The sequence below is a fragment of the Sturnira hondurensis genome, unplaced genomic scaffold, assembly GCF_014824575.4.
Source record: "Sturnira hondurensis isolate 20B ecotype Veracruz unplaced genomic scaffold, ASM1482457v3 Scaffold0015262, whole genome shotgun sequence".
Taxonomy (NCBI): Eukaryota; Metazoa; Chordata; class Mammalia; order Chiroptera; family Phyllostomidae; genus Sturnira; species Sturnira hondurensis.
In genome coordinates this window covers 1,472,964-1,493,273 of record NW_028087893.1, presented here as the reverse complement: position 1 = coordinate 1,493,273, position 20,310 = coordinate 1,472,964, and the positions used below count along the sequence as shown (strand labels likewise).

General features: G+C 38.8%; 1 protein-coding gene across 5 annotated transcripts in view; it reads right to left on the bottom strand.

Annotated features, from left to right (window-relative positions):
• The window catches only part of NSD1 (nuclear receptor binding SET domain protein 1), a 149,480-nt gene that overhangs the window by 74,399 nt on the left and 54,771 nt on the right, over positions 1-20,310 (bottom strand). For all 5 annotated transcript variants that reach the window (XM_037064448.1, XM_037064447.1, XM_037064445.1 and 2 more), the window contains exon 3: positions 6,635-6,770. In XM_037064448.1, the coding sequence (XP_036920343.1) occupies positions 6,635-6,770 (136 nt within the window). The remainder of the gene's footprint in view (positions 1-6,634; positions 6,771-20,310) is intronic.

Here is a 20,310-nt window from a genome sequence, read left to right as displayed (position 1 = left end):
GCTAAAAGACAATGCCTTAAAAAGTCTAAGCACAAATAATTTCCAGCCTAGTATTTTATATCAGTTAAACTGTAAACAAGTGTTAAGAACAAAAATACATTCAGATAATGCAGGGTCACAAAAAATTTACCTCCCACACTCCCTTCCTCAGGAAACTACTGAAAATGAGTAAGTAAACCAAACGCGAGTTAAAACATGGAATCCAACACAAAAGGCAGTTGAAGGGAGTCCCCAAGACCACAGCTGTTCACCAGACTACTGTAGATTGAAGGGATACATAAGGGTCCAAGGGTCTAAGGGTCCAGATGAGACTTATTTAAGATGATGAGAATGATAAATTATTGACATATTAGATCATGTGGAAACAAAAAACTAGGACACTTTCACTATAAATTATCAATAAATATATAAACTACTAATAATCCTCTCCATCACTAAAACACACACATATACAGAAAACTAAATGCTGTAAGGACAATGCAAACTCAGGAAACTACGTGACTAAGTTGAGTACACTGTTAACATAATAACATACACACTGAATTTCTAACCAAAATTGTAACATATTAGGAAAAACATGAAAGAGGATGCCAGAGATGTGGTGGGAGGTGAGACCCAATACATGGAAGGATGAAAAATAATCCACAACTCCTATAAACAGAAGTAAAAAATAATCCAAATAATAAAATTTTTACATTCAAAAGTAAGTATCAAATGATCCAGCCCTGGCTGGTATGGCTCTGTAGATTGAGCACGGGCCTATGAACCCAAAAGTCACCCCAGTTCAATTCACAGTCAGGACACAAGCCTGGATTGAGGGCCAGGTCCCCAGTTGGAGATGTTTGAGAGGCAACCAATCGATGCATCTCTCATACACTGATGTTCTTCTTTTTCCCTCCCATCCCCTCTTTCTAAAAATACATAAATAATTAAATTTTATGTACTGTTTATTATAAAAGTAATGACCTAAATAATAATAATAATATTGTGAAATATATTGTGAAATAATAATATATGAAACCAAGTTTTCTTACACCATTTGGAATACTTAGCTTCCCAAAGAAAACAATAATCATGAATGATGACAGTAATATGAACAGCCTAGTAATTAAATTAATTTAAAAATTAAATTGGTAACTTATGCTGCTATAAAACATTAATAGTGGTCACAGTTCCAGTTGCTCAGGTGCAGGAGTACTTTGAGAGCAGTCTGTCCAAAATTCCTCCTACTGGGTAAGGTCAATAGAAAGACTGATGATTCTACCAGGTATGTGCTATGAGGGAGATGAACAGAAAAAGGAGCATATTCAAAGAAAAATGGAGACTTAATTACTAAGAGTGTTAATTAAGCTTTCCAGAACTTGGCTGACTATCTTGCTATAAACTACAGGAACAAGGAAACCAAAACCAAAAAGTGCAAAGAGAAAAAAGAAAAAGTGAGTAATATGAAATAAGGTGCTGTACGGTTAAATAGATCCACTTTAACATTCAATGTTCTATCATTTAACATTCTATGTTCTATCATTTCTCCAATAGGAAGCTATATGAATTCAGCCCTTCTAGGAAGCTCTCTGGAATTCAAGGGTTTTAACCTTTTAGAGCGTCCCCTCCCAAATCGCATGCTATCTTTCTGACAGTAAGGGCAGTTGCTCTCTGGAGTGACCACATTCTTGACTCAGAAACCGGCCGGATAGGAATCCTCAGGCATACCTTACCACTCATGGCATCCTCATCCACCCTTGGTGTTAACACTAGAAAGGTACTATTCCTCTCCCCATTAAGACCGATTCCTCACTGCAACATGAGTCCCATCCACCTCTTCCCTTTTCAGAAATCCTACGTTACGACCCTCTCTGATCCCGTACTACTCCCATCTTCAGCCTCTCCCTATCTGCAGAGCTCTCCTCATCAGCCCCACCTGCACAATCAGCCCCATTTAAAAAAATCTTTCCGGACCCCATATATGTCTCTTGCAATAGCATCCCCACTTCTCTATTTTTGTCACCATTTCCTCAAATCAGTCTAATCCAAAAAAAAAAGGTTACCAATGATCTCTACCTTCTTACAACTAGGACATTTTATATCTCTAGGCTACGTTCAACCAAATCAACCACACCTTACTTCTTAAAGTACCCTAGTCACCAATATCACATTCTCCTGCTTTTCCTCTTGCATCTGTAATTTAATCATCTCTTTTGCCAGCTCCATCTCTTCTATACAGACTACAAATATTAGGTTCCTCAAAGCCACCTTTTTCTCAATGTATATTCTGTCCCAAGGCCATCTCATCCATGCCCCGGCACATGGCTTCAATTACTATAAATGAGCAGACGACACTGCCGAGTTACAGTTGTGCCAGTGCTCTCAGTGAACAGCAACACGATTTATGCCCCAATGAAGCTAAACTCTTGGGAGCCAAGATACAGAAACCTGGGAGCTAGAAACCTCAGCACTTCAATCTCCCTCACTCCCCATTATCCATCCATTACCAAATCATACACATCTTATCTCCCATGTTCGCCAATTTTTCAGGAGGCTTAGTAAGAAACTAGGAAAATTCTGCACCAAGTGGAACAAGGACACAGAAAAATCACAAAGATTCAATCCTCCCTAACCAAAGATACCTACCTAAGAGCAGGTGGTTTAAACCTAGACTCCTTAACCAAAGATATCTAACGGCAGGTAGCTTATATCACCTCAGTTAGGGAGAAAGATAAGAAAAAAGAAAAAGAAGAAGAAAAAAAAAAAACCCAGCCTTGGTCAGTTGGTCCCAAAAAAGGTCCCACGTTCAATTCCCAGTGAGGGCACATGCCCAAGTTGCAAGTTCAATCCGTGATGGGGCATGTACAAGAAGGCAACCTATCAATGTTTCTCTCACCATCTCTCTCAGCAATGTAAAATGTCCTTGGGTGAGTATAAAAGGAAAAAACAAGCCAGACTAATCCAAGATAAAGCTAAAACTAACCAAAAAATAACCCTGGTTGCCACTGTATGCTCATTTCGATACATCAGCATACTAAACACCACCCTGGAAATCTAATGAATATTCTGTCAAGGACTTCCCCTGGAACCCCCCCAAAATTCCCACATACAGAAAATAGGCTAACACCCTTCTCTTCTTTGGGCAGGCCTGTGTCCCCTTTTCTTCAGGTGTGTACTTTGCTCTTTCTATCTTAAGCTCTAAGGGTCCAGAGGACATCTGCATCCAGGGGACCAGTGGGCAGCAGCAGCTCATTTGGGCTCACCCCCAACCCTGTCTCCAGGGGCCCTTCCTTTGCCTCACTGTCCCAAGCTTTAATAAACTTACTCTCACTTTCACCTGCACTTGAGTCTTGAAATTTTTTCCTGCACAAGTGAAGAACCTTAACGTTGCTGGACACATGAAAGGGTGGGAGTGTGCGGGGCAGAGCCAGCCTCTGGTGCGGAAGTGTCTGGTAACACTTTCATCTCCCCATCATCTCCACACTGACCCTCTCTGACTCTCCCCTCTGACTTACTTGTGACCCCATCCATGTTCCATGTACAATGAGAGTAAACTTTGAAAAACATAGATCAGACCACAGTACACTCTGCGTATCACTCAGCAGTGATACCCCACTGTTCTTAAGAAAAAGTAGACTTTTAAAGGAAGTCTAAACAATGCTATATGATTTGACTCATATCTGCTGCCCTAGCTTCATACATACTGTGCAGCCTTCCACTACTCTGGGCTGCAGCATCCTTAGGGGCCGAGCACATACTATACTCTATGCCTGGAACCATCTTCTTTTTTTCTAGTTAATTCCTAGTTATCCTCTCAGGTCTCAAATCAAAGATAATTTTACTAGCAAAACTGGCCCTGTATACCCCTGCACCAAAAGTCCAGGGTTAAGTAACCCTGGTACATCACAACGGTAAACCATTATCTTTCCTTGGACACATGTCTGAATTAAGTAATTATTTTTTTGTCTGATTATTTGCTTGTGTCAGGTCTCTTTAACAAAACTGTAATTATACAGGAGGCCAAGAAAGGCTGGTGTTTACCCAATGCCAGATCCCAATACCTAGTACAGTGCCTACAAGACGTACTTGGTATTTGTAGAATAAGTAGCATGGACACACTAGTGTGCATAAAAAACACTGCAGTAAGTAAGAAACCAGAAGTCCACAGGAACAAGCGGGGTGGAAGAGAAGGACTAAAAGAATTTTCTAAATTTAAAGGTCCAAAAAGACCACAAGTGGTATCTTTTTTTTAAGATACCATTAAAAAAAACAAATATACAGTAAGCTATATAGGTCTCTGGGCAATTCTATATTCAAAATATAAAACTGCATCTGACAACCCCACTTTTAGTAAATCATTCCACATATAAATGGACATGCACCATATTTTTCCATGTATAACACACTGCTGTGTATAACATGCACCCATGTTTTTGGCCGCAACTTAAAAAAAATTTTTTGTTTTAATTTTTAATTCATTCATTTATTTATTTATATTTAGAAACAAAACAAATTATTGTATTTCGGGGTATTATTTTGCATACAGATATTGTTACTGCTTTCTAGAGTTACTCTTTTCATGTATAAGCATAAATAAAAGAATTAAAAATATTCAGGGCACATGCCTGGGCTGCAGGCCAGTTCCCAGTGGGGGACGCACAAGAGGCAACCAAACAGTGATATTTCTCTCCCTCTCTCCTTCCCTTCCCCTCTAAAGATAAATAAATAAAATCTTTAAAAAATTTTTATCAAAATTGATGAGTTTTTGTGCAGCTATTTCTATATTGAAGATGCAAGAAAATTTGCAACATTTTCAGCACATGATGCTTCATTATTTTGAGAAAGGTGAAAACACAATTAAAATGAAAAAAAAAAAAAGAATTGTGCAGTGTACAGAGAAGGTGCTGTGACTGACTAAACACGTCAGAAGTGGTTTGCAAAGTTTCACTGGGGAGATGTCTCGATGGATGATGCTCCACAGCCAAAGTTGATAGACATCAAATCAAGACACTAATTGAGAACAATCAATGTTATTACCACATGGGACACAGCTGATATGCTTAAAATATCCAAATCAACAGTTACAGGTGAAAATGAAAAATGTCTTTTATTTTACAGAAAAAACAAACAAACGGACTTTTGGCCAACCCAATATGTGTTTGTTTATGTTACACATGTGTGTATATATACATATGTGTATGTATCATCTTTATAGCACAAGATTAGAAATAAGCTACCATCCATCAACAGGAGAATGGTTACATAAAGCATAGCATATTCAAAAAATGAAAAACTACACAACTGTAAAAAGATAAGAAGAGGAAATTTTCAATGAACTAATATGGAAAAATCTTCAAGTAAAAAAAGCAACTGTAGAAAGAAAATACACTATGCTAGTTTTTGTCAAAATTAAACATTTAGGGATATGAGACTACACATATAGATTTACAGAAAGAAACTTTCGTAACAACTGGTTTGAAAGGAGGGGTAAAGAATGGGGCAGATAAGACAAAAGGAATGAATAAGTTGATTATTTAAAATCTCATTTTGTATGTCACCTATTCAAAAACTTAAATACATATATTAAAACTACAATAAGCCCAGGCTGGTGTGGTTCAGTTGGCTAGGTGTCATACTTCAAGGTGAAAAGTCACCAGTTCCATTCCGGGTCAGGGCTCAGGCCTAGTTGCGAGCCCAGTCCCAAGACGGGGATGTGGGAGAGGCAGCTGACTGATGTTTCTCTCCCTCTTTTTCTCCCTCCCTTGCCCTCTCTCTAAAAAATAATAAAATCTTAACAAAAAACTACAATAAAATCACAAACCATCTTAACGGAGAAAAAGGAGCTCAAGATCCAGTTTCAGCCCCTGTCTTACAGCATTTGAGAGATAAGCCACCTGGGATTCAAATGAACTATCAATGGTAATACTCTAAAAATTAAGATTCAAAATTCACTCTGGCCGGGCAGCTCTGTTGGTTGAAGCTCATCCCCTACACCAAAAGGTTGTGGGTTCGATCCCCTTTCAGGGAACATACAGGAGGCAACCGATCATGTTTCCCTCTATTTCTCTCTCTCTAAAACCAATACAAATATCTTCACGTGAGGATTTAAAAACAAATTAAAAATAACTCATAAGTATTTTAAATAACGGTTTCAGCTTTAACTTACGAAGGCAACACAAACCTGACAATTAAAGTAGGGTAACAGTTACACTGGAAAGTGATTCTGGACGATGTAAACTTTAGGGAATAAGCCTAACACTTTCCTGGCATCTACAGATAGAATAAAACAGTCATTGAAAAAAAAAAGTAGAATAAATTAATAAGTATTCACAAAACACTCAAAGGTAAAGCCCTGGCTGGTGTAGCTCAGTGGATTGAGCACGGGCCTGCGAACCAGGCGATCGATTCCCAGTCAGGGCACATGCCTGGGTTGCAGGCCAGTTCCCGGCAGGGGACACACCAGAGGCAACCATACATTGATATTTCTCTCCCTCTCTGCTTCTCTTTCCCTCTAAAGATAAATAAATAAAATCTTTTAAAAAAAGTAAAAATAAATAATTACTAAAGACAATAAAAATTGAGTTATACTAAAGGCAAATGTGGTTTATAATTCCAAACTATTTTATTATGTGAAATCAATCACAAATATTACCTTTCATTTTTGAATGTGTGTTAATCAACGGGTCAGAACAAATCCTGCAGGGCCACCACGGGCGCCTCTTGAATTTTGCCCAGATGAGATCTCCAACTTCATACTTCAGTGGTGCAGACTTTTTCTTGGGTTGACACTTTAGACAGATAAAACATGAGGCATCAATAAGAATCAAAAGTTTTTGAAACAATATATCATCTTTTCATAGCCTTCTAAGATAGCAATGGCTAAAACAAAACTCTAGATAAAAATACTCCAGACGAACAACAATTATAATTAAAATATTCTCTTAATTGGTAATAACATAGCCCTTTATACTGTAGTAGCTCTCAGTTTATATTTGTTTTATGTAAGTAATCTACCCACATTCTGGAAAAATAAAAATTTATTTTGACTTATAAATCAAAGATTTATAAAGACCTAAAAACTGAAATAAAGAGAATCATCCCAAGGAAAAGATTATCTTTGCCTTAGTCTTTGGATGATACATCAGGGGGCGGGGGGGATTATTAAAAAAAATGTCAAGAGACTGTGACTCCAGAACAGTGTTATTTGTCAATTTTATCTCCATAAAACTGAGAAGTGAGGCTGAAAAGAGACTGTGCTTCCTCCTACACGTGGTATTCTACATACTTAAGATATCCTATTCATTAATTAACAACTAATTAACAAAACAAACACAGACATCTTATTCACTAACAATAATGGCTCTAACAAAATAATCCTGGAAAGTACAGGGCAGATTCTAGCAAAGTCAGTGCCAATGACCTGGTTATTTCCCAGGACACGCAGGGGGCTGTATCTAAGACCAGAGCAGTACATGACCTCAAAGGACCACAGTCATGCAGAACACAATGTGCATCAAGCCCTTTAGACTTGTCCAATGCAGAGACCCTGGCTAAATCTTTTTTCCAAAAATAATATGCCTAACTGATTTGCAATTCGAATGCCTCCGTTTCAGCCCTAAACCCATGTCCATCCCTTTATCACCCCATAAACAGTACAGATCTCCTGTCCTGAGAGGAAGACAACTTTGTATTTAATAAAACAGCTTCCCACCTGATAACCACAAAAAGGAGTGGCAAGTATGCTGGGATATTTCTGGGCAAAAGAAGCACTAGGGTACTTCGACAAAGAATAATCTCCTGCATTTACTCCAAGGGGATGTACAAATACTATTTTGATTTTCTGTAAGTGCCATGTCTTTTCTTTTTAATTAATTCACTTTTTAAAAGATTTTACTTATTTATTTTTAGAGAAGGAAAGGGAGGAAAAAAGAGAGGGAGAGAAACATCAATGTGTGGTTGCCTCTTGTGTGTCCCCCTACTGGGGACCTGCCCTGTAACGCAGGCATGTGCCTGCAGAATCAAACCAACGACCCTTTGGTTTGCAGGCCAATTAAGTGCCAGGTCTTTTAAAAAGATGTGGTGAGCTCCTCCCTCAGGTTCTACCTTCCCGTTAAGGCTTTAAACAGTGTGTGCCTGGCAGATTAAGTATTCAAAAAGGGTATACTGAATGAACTGACTAAAGTCATTCGAATAAAAATAATGAATAATGCCCGAGGCACAAGGATATCAAAAAACTGGGCTCAATTCAATGGTTTATAAATTACCATTTAAGTTTTAAAACTCTGCATTCATACAGAACTAAGTTGAATCTCATAGAATGCCCTTATTCTATGAATATTCTGTGATTAGTATAGTTACTAGGAAATGAGACAAACTACATCTCACTACATAAACAATTTTTTTAAAAGCCCAAGAGGCCACTTTTGCCTGTTATCAGAAAAAAGAAAAACAAAAAACAAAAAAACAACAACCATGACTTCAAGGCTAGTTGGTGTTGGAACTTTAAAACCAAGCTACCAAGACAGATGGAAGCCCTGGCTGGTGTAGCTCAGTGGATTGAGTGCAGGCCTGCGAACCACAGAATCGCAGTTCTATTCCCAGTCAGGGCACATGCCTGGGTTGCAGGCCAGTTCCTGGTTCCTGGTGGGGTACGCACGAGAGGCAACCATACATTGATATTTCTCTCTCTCTCTCTCTCCCCTTCCCTTCCTCTCTAAGATAAATAAATAAAATAAAATAAACTTTTAAAAAAGTGTTTAAAAACAACAAAAAAAGACAGATGGAAAAACAAATCTTTCACTTGCCTCTACTGAAAACTGTAATTTGAGTAGATTTTCCATAAATTTCTGATATAACTTCATTTGTGATCAATTGATGTATTTGGCAATCATGGCTAAATATGAAATTTGCTTGTTTATTAAAATCCTTAGTGACTTTAAATAAACTCACACTTGGTGTTTGCTATGTGCCAGACTCTGCTCCTCATTTAACCCTCTCCAGGTACACACTGTATTATTACTGTACTACTACATGCCCATGGGCATGTACTTAGTCATACAGTTAAGCGGCAGAGCCTGGACTCAAACCTGGGTAGTCCAATGCTGGATCCCAAACTCTCTACCACTACCTATGATCCAATAAAAAAAACCCATTATTATTACTACATACTTCATGACAAGTTCAGCCATAATCAATCTATGACATGAGGTTTGTTCTGTCTGCCCCTCTTGTTATTAGTACAAAGTAATTATATTATTCGGCAGTGTAACCACAAAGCAGATGCCTTCAATAGATAGCTGAGAGATAATGAGTGTTCTTTCTCACACAACCAGAACCATGTAACCAGACAAAGCAGTAATGAGTTCTGTCTTCTGACTCCATCACTAATAATGTCACTGTAAACAAGACAATTAATTCAGCCTCGGTTTCTGAAGCCATAAAATCAGGAAAGAAATATCTGCTCTACCACAAGGCATCAAAATGAAATAATTACTAATTTCCCTCCTAATATTTTCACCCAAAGAAAATAATCCAAACAAGCAAAATATTGTAGAAAGATAGTTAAAGCAATTACTTATAACAAAAAGGTAACATTCAACAAAAGACCTGTTAAACAAATTATGCTGACAACTCAATGAACTATGCAAAGTACAGATGAAGTTATAGGATACCCACATCCAATATATCAACCATCAGAAACTAGGCTGGAAACTGTAATGATTAAAAAAAAATAAAGTCGGACTTCTACCAAGATGGAGGCATAGGTGGAAACACTGTGCCTTCTACCACAACCAAGTTTGAATACAACAAAGGTTTGGAGAACAAAGACACAGCCAAAGAACAGAAAATTGAATTATACCGAAGTCCGACAACAATGAACCATTCAACCGGGATGGTATGAGGGGCGGAGCCAGCAGCGGAGCAGGGTCGGGCAGGAAAGATACCCCAACCTAGGCGGGCAGGCAGCCCGGACCCAGTCAGGGTGTAGGGCAGACTGACCGCGGTGGCACATTTGCGCACAGTGAGACAGACCGTGCAGGCCCCAGCGGGCAAACCCAGGGGTGGAAGGCTGACAGCGGTGGCACACTCGCATGCAGTGGGATGAAACACGCGGGCCCCGGTGACAGTGGCAGCTGCGGCACCTGTGGCAGCAGACGAGACTGCCATTGCTCCTCTTTGACCCCGCCCCCACATACAGCATCACAACCCAGCCACGCCCTGTTGAACACCTAGGGCTCCAATCCTGATATGTAACAGGCATGAACAGTTCAAAAGATGGCGCAAGAAAAACTCAAAGCCCCAGAGCCCATAACTCTAAGAGACCAAGAGATTGCCAGCCTCTCAGATGCACAGTTCAAAACACTGGTGATCAGGATGCTCACAGAACTGGTTGATTATAGTCATAAATTAGAGGAACATATGATGGCTAAACTAATTGAAATGAAGGGAGATGCACAGGAAACCAATAGTGATGGAAAGGAAACGGGGACTCAAATCAAGGGAATGGACCAAAAGGAAGAACGAAACATCCAACCAGAAAAGAATGAAGAAATGAGAATTCAAAAAAATGAGGAGAGGCTTAGGAACCTCCAGGACATCTTCAAATGTTCCAACATCCGGATTATAGGGGTACCAGAAGGAGGAAAGAAACAGCCACGAGTGGAAAACGTATTTGAACAAATAATAAAGGAGAACTTCCCCAGTCTGGCAAAGGAAATAGACTTCCAGGAAATCCAGGAAGCTCAGAGAGTCCCAAAGAAGTTGGACCCAAGAAGGAACACACCAAGACACATCATAATTACATTACCCAAGATTAAAATGAAGGAGAGAATCCTAGAAGCAGCAAGAGATAAGGGGACAGTCACCTACAAAGGAGTACCCATCAAACTGTCAGCTGATTTCTCAAAAGAGACCTTACAGGCAGGAAGGGGCTGGAAAGAAGTATTCCAAGTCATGAAATCCAAAGACCTACAGCCAAGATTGCTTTATCCAGCAAAGCTTTCATTTAGAATGGAAGGACAGATAAAGTGCTTCTCAGATAAGGTCAAGTTCAAGGAGTTCATCATCACCAAGCCCTTATTATATGAAATGCTAAAGGGACTTATATAAGAAAAAGAAGATGAAAAATATGAACAGTGAGGGGACAGCAAACTCACAGTTATTAACAACCACACCTAAAACAAAAGCAAACCAAGAGGACAGCTAGATCAGGAGTGGAACCATAGAAATGAAGATCACATGGAGGGTTAGCAACAGGGGAGTGGGAGGAGGAGAAGGGGGAAGAAGGTACAGAAAATAGCATAGACGGTAGAAAATAGATAAGGGGGAGGGCAAGAATAGTGGGGGAAATATAGAATCTAAAGAACTTGAGACACATGGTTACAAACTAAGGGGGGGAGAATGGTGGGGGAGGGAGTGTGTGGGTGGAGGGGAATGAAGGGGCGAACAGAACAACTGTAATGGTATAATCAATAAAATATATATAAAAAAATAAAGTCACTGAGAGAAACACAAATAAGAATGTTTCTTTAAATTAATGATATCATGGATGAAGATTTTAACCTGAAACATTCTCTCCTTACTACCTTGATTGATTTACCATGACCACATAAAGCAATATATGTGAATCCAATTACAAAAATGCATATACAAATACACAGTTAATTTATGAACAACATCATCCAAATCCAACTGACCTTAATACATAAAAGGTTAAAAAAATACATAAAAAGTTAGAGACAGGCAAGAATTCCAGACCAAAGAAATACCTCCAAACATAAAAACAGAAAATAAGAAAAAGGGAAAAAAGGAACATGACTCTTCTCTTCAGAAGAGCTTGAAAATTTCATATTGGAAAGAAAGACTCCCTAATAGCTCTTTGTTAAAGTCCTAATGCAAATGCACACAGCTTTACTGAACACCCAGGTACAAAGCTCAACAAGAAACACAAGGATGAATCCTGATCCCAAGACACCTGGGGAGTAGCAGGGCAGACAGTGAAGAAATGTCATTTGAGCTTAAAGGAATAATAGCAAAAATTCACCAGAATTAATCAGTCACTAATCCACTGACCCAATCAAGGAGGTGAACAAATCCTGAGAATAAACAAACAGAGATCCATACCTAGACACATAAAAATATTAGAAACAAAACCAAACAACCTCCTCACTCAAATAAAGAAAGAAAATCTTTAAACACAACCAGAGAAAAAGACACATTACCTTTAAAAGGCAGGAGATTTCTAATTACCAACTACTGACCTCACCAGCAACAATGGAATTCAGAAAGACAGGGGAATGATAGTTTCAATATGCCATTAGAAAACACCTGCTAATGTGGAAATCTGTCCAGCAAAACTACCTTTCAAGAAGGAGAGCTAAATACAATTTCAGACAAACCAAAAGTCTCACCAGTGGATCCTCGAGAAGAAGAAAAATTCTAAAAGAATTCAGACAAAGGGAAATTACCCTGGTCTGAGATGTAAAAAACAAAACAATAGCACAAGTAAATAGCACAAGTAAGACTGTGCAAAATGAAAAATGACTGTTTAAAACAATAATGTCTAAGAGGTTTAAAAGAACAAAGATGAATCATAAAATTTGCAACAATACTCCAAGTTGAAAAGGGATAATGAAGTTAAAGTGTTCTTAAGGTTTACCTCTTACTAGGGAGAAATAAAGTGTTTTAAATTCTATATATTGTCAGGAAAGAAGGTAATAGACATTTTAATAATGAAAAAGTTAGGGAGGCCTCTTATAATTTCCAGGTAACCTCTAAATGAAGAGAAACCAAATTATGTAATTTCCAAACTTGAATGCAAGGAGCAGGGGCATAAATGGAACAAGGAAAAAACTTAAAGTCCAAAAGAAGGCAGGGAAGGAGAAAAATAAACAAGACAAATAGCACAAAATAACATGGTAAATTTAAACTCAACTTTATTGCTAATTAAAGTGGACTAATTTTTAAAACTTTATACCTCTAGAGCCCTGGTCGGGTAGCTCAGTGGTTGGAGCATCTTCCTGACATACTAAGGTTATGGGCTCACTCCCCATCAGGGCATGTACATATAAGAATCAACCAATGACTGCACAAATAAGCAGAACGACAAATTGATGTTTCTTTCTCTCTTTCTGCCTCCCACCCTCCCGCCTTCTAAAATCAATTTTTAAAATATTTATGCTGTCCCTGGCTGGTGTGCTCAGTTGGCTGGAGGGTCCTCCTACAAACTGAAATGTCATGGGTTCAGTTCCTGGTCAGGACACATAGCCAGGTTGCAGGTTACAAGAAAGCAACCAATCAATATTTCTCTCTCACATCGATGTTTCTATTTCTCTTCCTCTCTCTCTCTCAAAGCAATGAAAATATGTCCTTGGGTAAGGACAAGAACTGAATAACAATAAATAAAAAATTTATGCCTCTAATAACAATAGCCTCAAAATACAGAAAACATAAAAGGAAAAAAATACAGAAAACAAATATTGGCAGAATGATAAGAAAAAAATATTATAATCATAGTGGAGATAAACCTCTCTCAAATATTAACAGAATAAGCGATAAACAAATTGCTGAGTATTTGAAAATTTCAGCATCATGAAAAACAAATGACCTAATGAATACAAATAAATTCCTACACTCTGAGTGTGGAATATATAGTTTTTCTGAGCACAGGGAACATTTATAAATATTAACCATGTAGTACTGGGTCATTGAGTATTCTCAACCAACTGAAAGGACTGGAATCATGTGGAATGTATTCTCTGTCCATAGTGTAATTAAACTGGTAATTAATTATAAAAACATAACTAAAGTATGTCTCTTTTAGGAAACTAATATATATACTTTTAAATAAATATTACATCAAAAAATAAATCATAGTAAAAATTAGAATATATTTTGAACTGAATAAAATACCACACCAAAGATCATAAAGAAGAGCCCTGGCTGGTGTGGCTCAGTGGTTTAGCACCAGCCTGTGAACCAAAGGGTCGCCAGTTCAATTCCTGGTCAGGGCACATGCCTGGGTTGCAGGCTAGGTCCCTTGTGGGGGAGTGTGAGAGGCAACCACACATTGATGCTTCTCTCCCTCTCTAAAAAATAAATAAAATCTTTATAAAGTCAATGTGGCTACAACAGAGTGACAGAGTAACAGAAAAACAAGAAATGAAGTCAGAGAAATAATTCAGGGAAAGGAAGAAATATGCCTTATTCTGCGCTAAGTAAAGCAGTTACCTTTGAAGGGCTGATGTTTTAAAAGGACCACTCTGAGTGCCAAATTGAAAACAGCTTTAGGGGGTTCAGGGCAAGCACAGAGTCCTACTCAGAAGGTCAGTGCACTAATAATCCAGGTGAGATATAACAGTTACGTGAACCAATCTGGGATTGGTAGAGGGGACAAGAAGTGGAAAGAGCCAATGAAATTTACTGATGGAATGGATATGGGTGCTACAGAAAGAACTCAAGGATCACTCTAAGGGTTGATGCCTCAAGTACGAGAAAAATGGAACTGCCATTAACTAAAACTGGAGAAGACTACAGTACAGTGGTCCACCATTATCTGCAGTTTCCCTTTCCACAGTGTCAGTTCCTCTCTGTCAACCAAGGTCCAAGATATTAAATGGAAAACTCCAGAAAGAAACAATTTATAAATTTTAAAGTGCATGCTGTTCTAAGCAGTATAATGAAATCTCGAGCAGTCCCACTGAATCCCAAACCACCCAGCACGTGACTCATCCATTTGTCTACCACAGCCACACTGTACATGCTACCTGCCCCTTAGTCACTTAGTAGCCTTCCTGGTTATCAGATCAAGGGTTGAGGTATCACAGTACTGTGTTCCAGTCAGCCTTATTTTACTTAACAATGGACCCAAAACACAAGAGTAGTGATGTTTGTAATTCGAATCTGCCAAAGAAAAGTTGGAAAAGTGCTTGTGACATATCATCAGGTCAGCAGCAGTCAGTAGGGGGCGCATGAGATGCAATCATGCATTGATGTTTCCCTTCCTCTTTCTCCCTCCCCTCCGATCTCTAAAATAAATAAATAAAATCTTTTTTAAAAAAAGAAAAAATAATCCAAAAGAAGGAGAAAGGCTAAAGGCTGTAACATTTTCTCTGTTACCTTAAACTGCAAACACTAAAAGTGAAGGAAAAAAACAACTTAAACTTTAAGAACATAGGTAAACAAATTTGGAATCATAAGCAGTCAGTTGTTAAAAATTACTACGGGAAGCCAAAAAAATATTAAGAAGAAAAAATACAAAACCTTTAAAGATGTCATTACCACTATAAAAATTTAATTCATGCATAATAAAGGACTACACAAATTTTAATTGTTTTGTACAGACTCTGGTAGAGTTTATTTTTCCTTTTTAAACCTTCTTTAATCATGTAATTGTTTCAAGTAATTTATATTAAAAAGATATAAGTAAAACTTGCCAAACAGGCTCTTTAATATCTCCCACTACTGCTTTAGTCATTTAAGGATATACTGTTTTAATAACACTTTAAAAACTTAGGTCACCTGATATAAAGATGACTGTCTCCTCTCCGCTTCTCTAGTCATTACAGAGCAGTGGGTGCTGCAGATGCTCAGATGATGCTCACTGAGCTGATTAAATTTAGTTTAAGTAATTCATGTCAAGTCAGTCATTCACATATTTACTAAATATGGAAACTAGTAAATGGAATATTTCTACAGGGTGAAAATTACGGAAGACTTTTTTTACGGTAAACACTTATTTTCAAAGAAATTATTTCTTCATATTTAAGCATTTTATAAATATTCTGAGTAGCTTATAATTCAGGCATGGAACAAACAAGTCCTTTATGAGCTATCTCTTTGGAAGACAGAAATTAGCAAAGTAAAACATTCTTAATGATAAGGTGGGAGATGGGGTGAAAAGGGTCTTACAGAAAGAACTAGCTTTATTATTAGTAACAAATAAAACAACTTCAAGAAATAAAGACAGTCAAAGTACATGGGCTGGCTACCTGTGAAATAAGGATAGGACCTAGATTCTTCTTGTTTTCAATCTCCTGTTTCACTATTTCCCACCTCAGAAGCTTACACACCAAAGTATCCACAGTTCCCCTTTTAGATCATACTACCTTTATCCTTCTAGCTCCTCTCTGCCAGGAATTCCTGTCTTTTCCCTGGGTCCCTTCAGGTAGCCTTCCTTCCATCATCCCCTTTTCCTTGGCCAAGCCAAGTGCCTCTCCACTATATCCTATGGGTCTCTTAGCTCATCATTACATTGTTTTCAGTTTATGTTTATCTATTCCATCAGTCTCAAAGTGAAGGAGGACAAGGTGTCATTCATGTTTGTATCTCCATATCAGGGACAAAAATACATGTCCAATAAAATAATAACATCTTAACTAAACCAAAATAGACTACAGTGAGCCATTACCTAAGCAACAAAATTAGGTGCCTGATTCTGTCAGCTTCAGCACCTGTCAAAACCTGAGTCCTGACTTCCAGTCAAGATGGCAGTGTAAGCAGACATGGCTTGCCTCTTTGCAAAACCACACCAAAATTACAACTAAAATATAGAACAACCATCACTCTGACTCAGAACTGTCAGAAATTAAGTTGAATGGAAGTCTGACAACCACGGAATGAAAGAAATCACATCCATCCAGATTGGTAGGAGGGATACAGATGCAGAACAGGCTGGTCCCTCTTCTCAGTCATGTTTGGTAGATAAAAATTCGAGAGGGATATCTCAGGAATGAGGAAGCCCAATCCCACACCAGGCCACCCAGCCCAGGGTTCCAGTGCCAGGAAGATAAGTCCACACAACTTCGAGCTGCAACAACCAGTAGGGACTGAGTCAGTGGCCCCAAGCAGTTCTTCCTAAAGAACCCACACACAGACTCAGCTACTCAGACTCATTTCCTCTGAGCTCCAGCACTGGGATAACAGTTTGAAAGACACCAATGGTATACAGGAGAGTTCTGCTTGCCTCGATGCCAGACCCTTCACTGTCCCACTTCTAAACCCTCCACCTGCAGATCCAGCAAGCGGGCTTGCTCCATCAACTGGCTAACAGGACCAGCCCTGGAAGTCCCCAGAGACTCTGCTCCACCCAACTTTACAGCCCACCCAAGCTGCTTTTCCATATGAATGGCTCTTATTGACTCTTGCTTCAGGATTTTCTAAATTCTCTCAAACAAGCAACAGCTGGCCTCAGTGAGCAGCAGCCAGACTACTTTCACATCTTGGCTCCGCCTGAGCATCTCCAAGGCCAGCACAAGTAGCAGCTATCTCAGACTGCTTTATAGCTCAGGCAGGGTGGCCCTGGGCAAAACACAGGTGGGGGGCTGGCCCCAGGGCCAGTGTACCCAGTGGACATCTATAGACCACATGAGAGCACCACCACACTGCCCCTTCACAGCTCATCTTCCACGGAGGGTGGGGGTGGTCACAGCCAGTCCTTGCAGCTGACTGGCCTGGGGCAGTCAGCAACCAAGGCTCAACTACAAGAGGAGGGACAGTACTCAGCCCACACGAAGGACACACCTCAACTACCCAGTTTAGGTGATGGGGAGGCTGTGCCACTAGACCCTATAGGACACCTACATTAGGCCACACTACCAAGATTTAGAGTCAAGACAGCACTACCTGTACGAAGAAACACACAAGGAGGCTACCAAACTGAAGAGACAAAAAAAACAAAAAAAAAACCCACGGCCCAAATGAAAGAACACATTAAAACTCAAGAAAAAGAACTAAATCAAGGGCGTCAAACTCATTTTCACTGGGGGCCACATCAGCTTCGTGGTTGCCTTCAAAAGGCTGAATGTAACTTTAGGGCTGTATAAATGTAACTACTTCCTAACAGTTAAGCGAGAGCTCGGCTCTGCCACTGGATAGAAACAAGGTACTGGGCTAGATAAAACAAAGTACAGGGCTAGATACGGCCCCTGGGCCTTCTGTTTGCCACCTGGGAACTAAATGAAATGGACATAAGCAATCTACCAGATGCAGAGTTCAAAACACTGGATATAAGGATGCTCAAGGAATTTAGTGAGAATATCAACAGCATAAAAAGATCCAATCAGAAACAAAGAGTACACTAATTGAAATAGAGAACAATTTACAGGAAAACAACAGTAGAGTGAATATGGCCAAGAATCAAATAAATTATTTGGAACATAAGAAAAAAACACCAATTAGAACAACAAGGATAAAAAAGAATTAAAAAAAAAGGATAGTATTAAGCAACCTCTAGGACAACTTTAAGAGGTTCAACGTTCACATCATAAGGGTGCCAGAAGGAAAAGAGAAAGAGCAAGAAATTAGAAATCTATTTAAAATAATAATGAAAGAAAACTTCCCTAATTTGGTGAAGAAAATAAACTTGAAAGACCAGGAAGCACAGTGAGTCTCAAACAAGATGAATGCAAAGAGACCCACTCCAAGACATATCATAATTAAAATGCCAAAGATTAAAAAGAAAGAGAGAATCTTAAAAACAGCAAGAGAAAAGACATTAGTTACCTACAGAGGAATTCCCATCAGGCTGTCAGCTGATTTCTCTAAAGAAACTTTGCAGTCTTAAAGAGATTAGCAAGAAATAGTCAAGGCCATGAAAAGCAGGATCCTACTACTGCTAAGATTGCTCTACCAAGCAAAGATATCATTTAGAATCCAAGGGCAGATAATGTGCTTTCCCAGATAGGAAAAAACTAAAAAAGTTCATCATCACCAAACCATTATTATATGAAATGTTAAAGGGCCTTATTTAAGAAAAAGATCAAAACTATGAACAATAAAATGGTAGTACCTACATATCTATCTATGAACAACTTAATAAAAAACAAACTAAGCAAACAGAACAGAGAGAGAATCATGGATGTGGAAAACATTTTGATGGTTGCCAGATGGGAGGCACCTGTAGGGGAATGGGTGAAGAGGTGAGGGGATTAAGAAGTACAAATAGCTAGCTACAGGATAGCCATGGGAATATGAAGTATGAGAAACAGAGTAGCCAAAGAACTTATATGCATGACCCATAGACATGAACAATGGTGGAGGGATTGCCTCAGGAAGTAAGGGTGCTCACTGGGAATTGCGGGGCAGCCAAGGGAGGAAAATCAGGACAACTGTAATAGCACAATCAATAAAACATAATTTTAAAAAACTTGAGTCCTTTCAGCACATTATACTCACTTTCAAGATAAGTCAGACAAAGAAAGACAAGTACTCTATGGTATCATATATGATATCCAAAAACATTTAAATCTGTAAAAAACAGTAAAGTGGTGGTTATGAGGTAATGAGGCAGAGTGGGCATAAGAGTGATGGTGTTTAATGGTACAAACTTGTAGCAAGTAGTAAATGTCATAGAGATCTGATGCACAGTATAATAAATACAGAAAATAATATTGTGCTATAATTATGTAATGTGATAAATTACTACATTAGTAATCTTATTACAATATATAAATATATCAAAGTTAACATGCTGAACACCTTAATCTTCATGTCAAGTTTATTCAATTAAAAAAAAAAACTTGTGCCCTGGCTGGTGTAGCTCAGTGGACTGAGCACAGACCCGTGAAGCAAAGGGTTGCTGGTTCAGTTCCTAGTCAGGGCACGTGCCTGGGTTGCAGACCAGGTTCCCAGTAGGGGACAAATGAGAGGCACCACACATTGATGTTTCTCTCCCACTCTTTTTCCTTCCCCTCTCTCTAAAAATAAATAAATAAAATATTTTTAAAAAACACCTTGTAATCTACACAGCCTCACTTGTCTTTTTTTAAAAATATATTTTATTGATTATACCAATACAGTTGTTCTATTCCCCCCCTTCATTCCCCTCCACCCACACACTCCCTCCCCCACCATTCTCCCCCCGTTAGTTTATAACCACGTGTCTCAAGTTCTTTAGATTCTATATTTCCCCCACTATTCTTGCCCTCCCCCTTATCTATTTTCTATCTACCGTCTATGCTATTTTCTGTACCTTCTCCCCCCTTTTCCTCCTCCTACTCCCCTGTTGCTAACCCTCCATGTGTTCTTCTTTTCTATGGTTCCACTCCTGATCTAGCTGTCCTCTTAGTTTGCTTTTGTTTTAGGTGTGGTTGTTAATAACTGTGAGTTTGCTGTCCCCTCACTGTTCATATTTTTCATCTTCTTTTTCTTATATAAGTCCCTTTAGCATTTCATATAATAAGGGCTTGGTGATGATAAACTCCTTGAACTTGACCTTATCTGAGAAGCACTTTATCTGTCCTTCCATTCTAAATGAAAGCTTTGCTGGATAGAGCAATCTTGGCTGTAGGTCTTTGGATTTCATGACTTGGAATACTTCTTTCCAGCCCC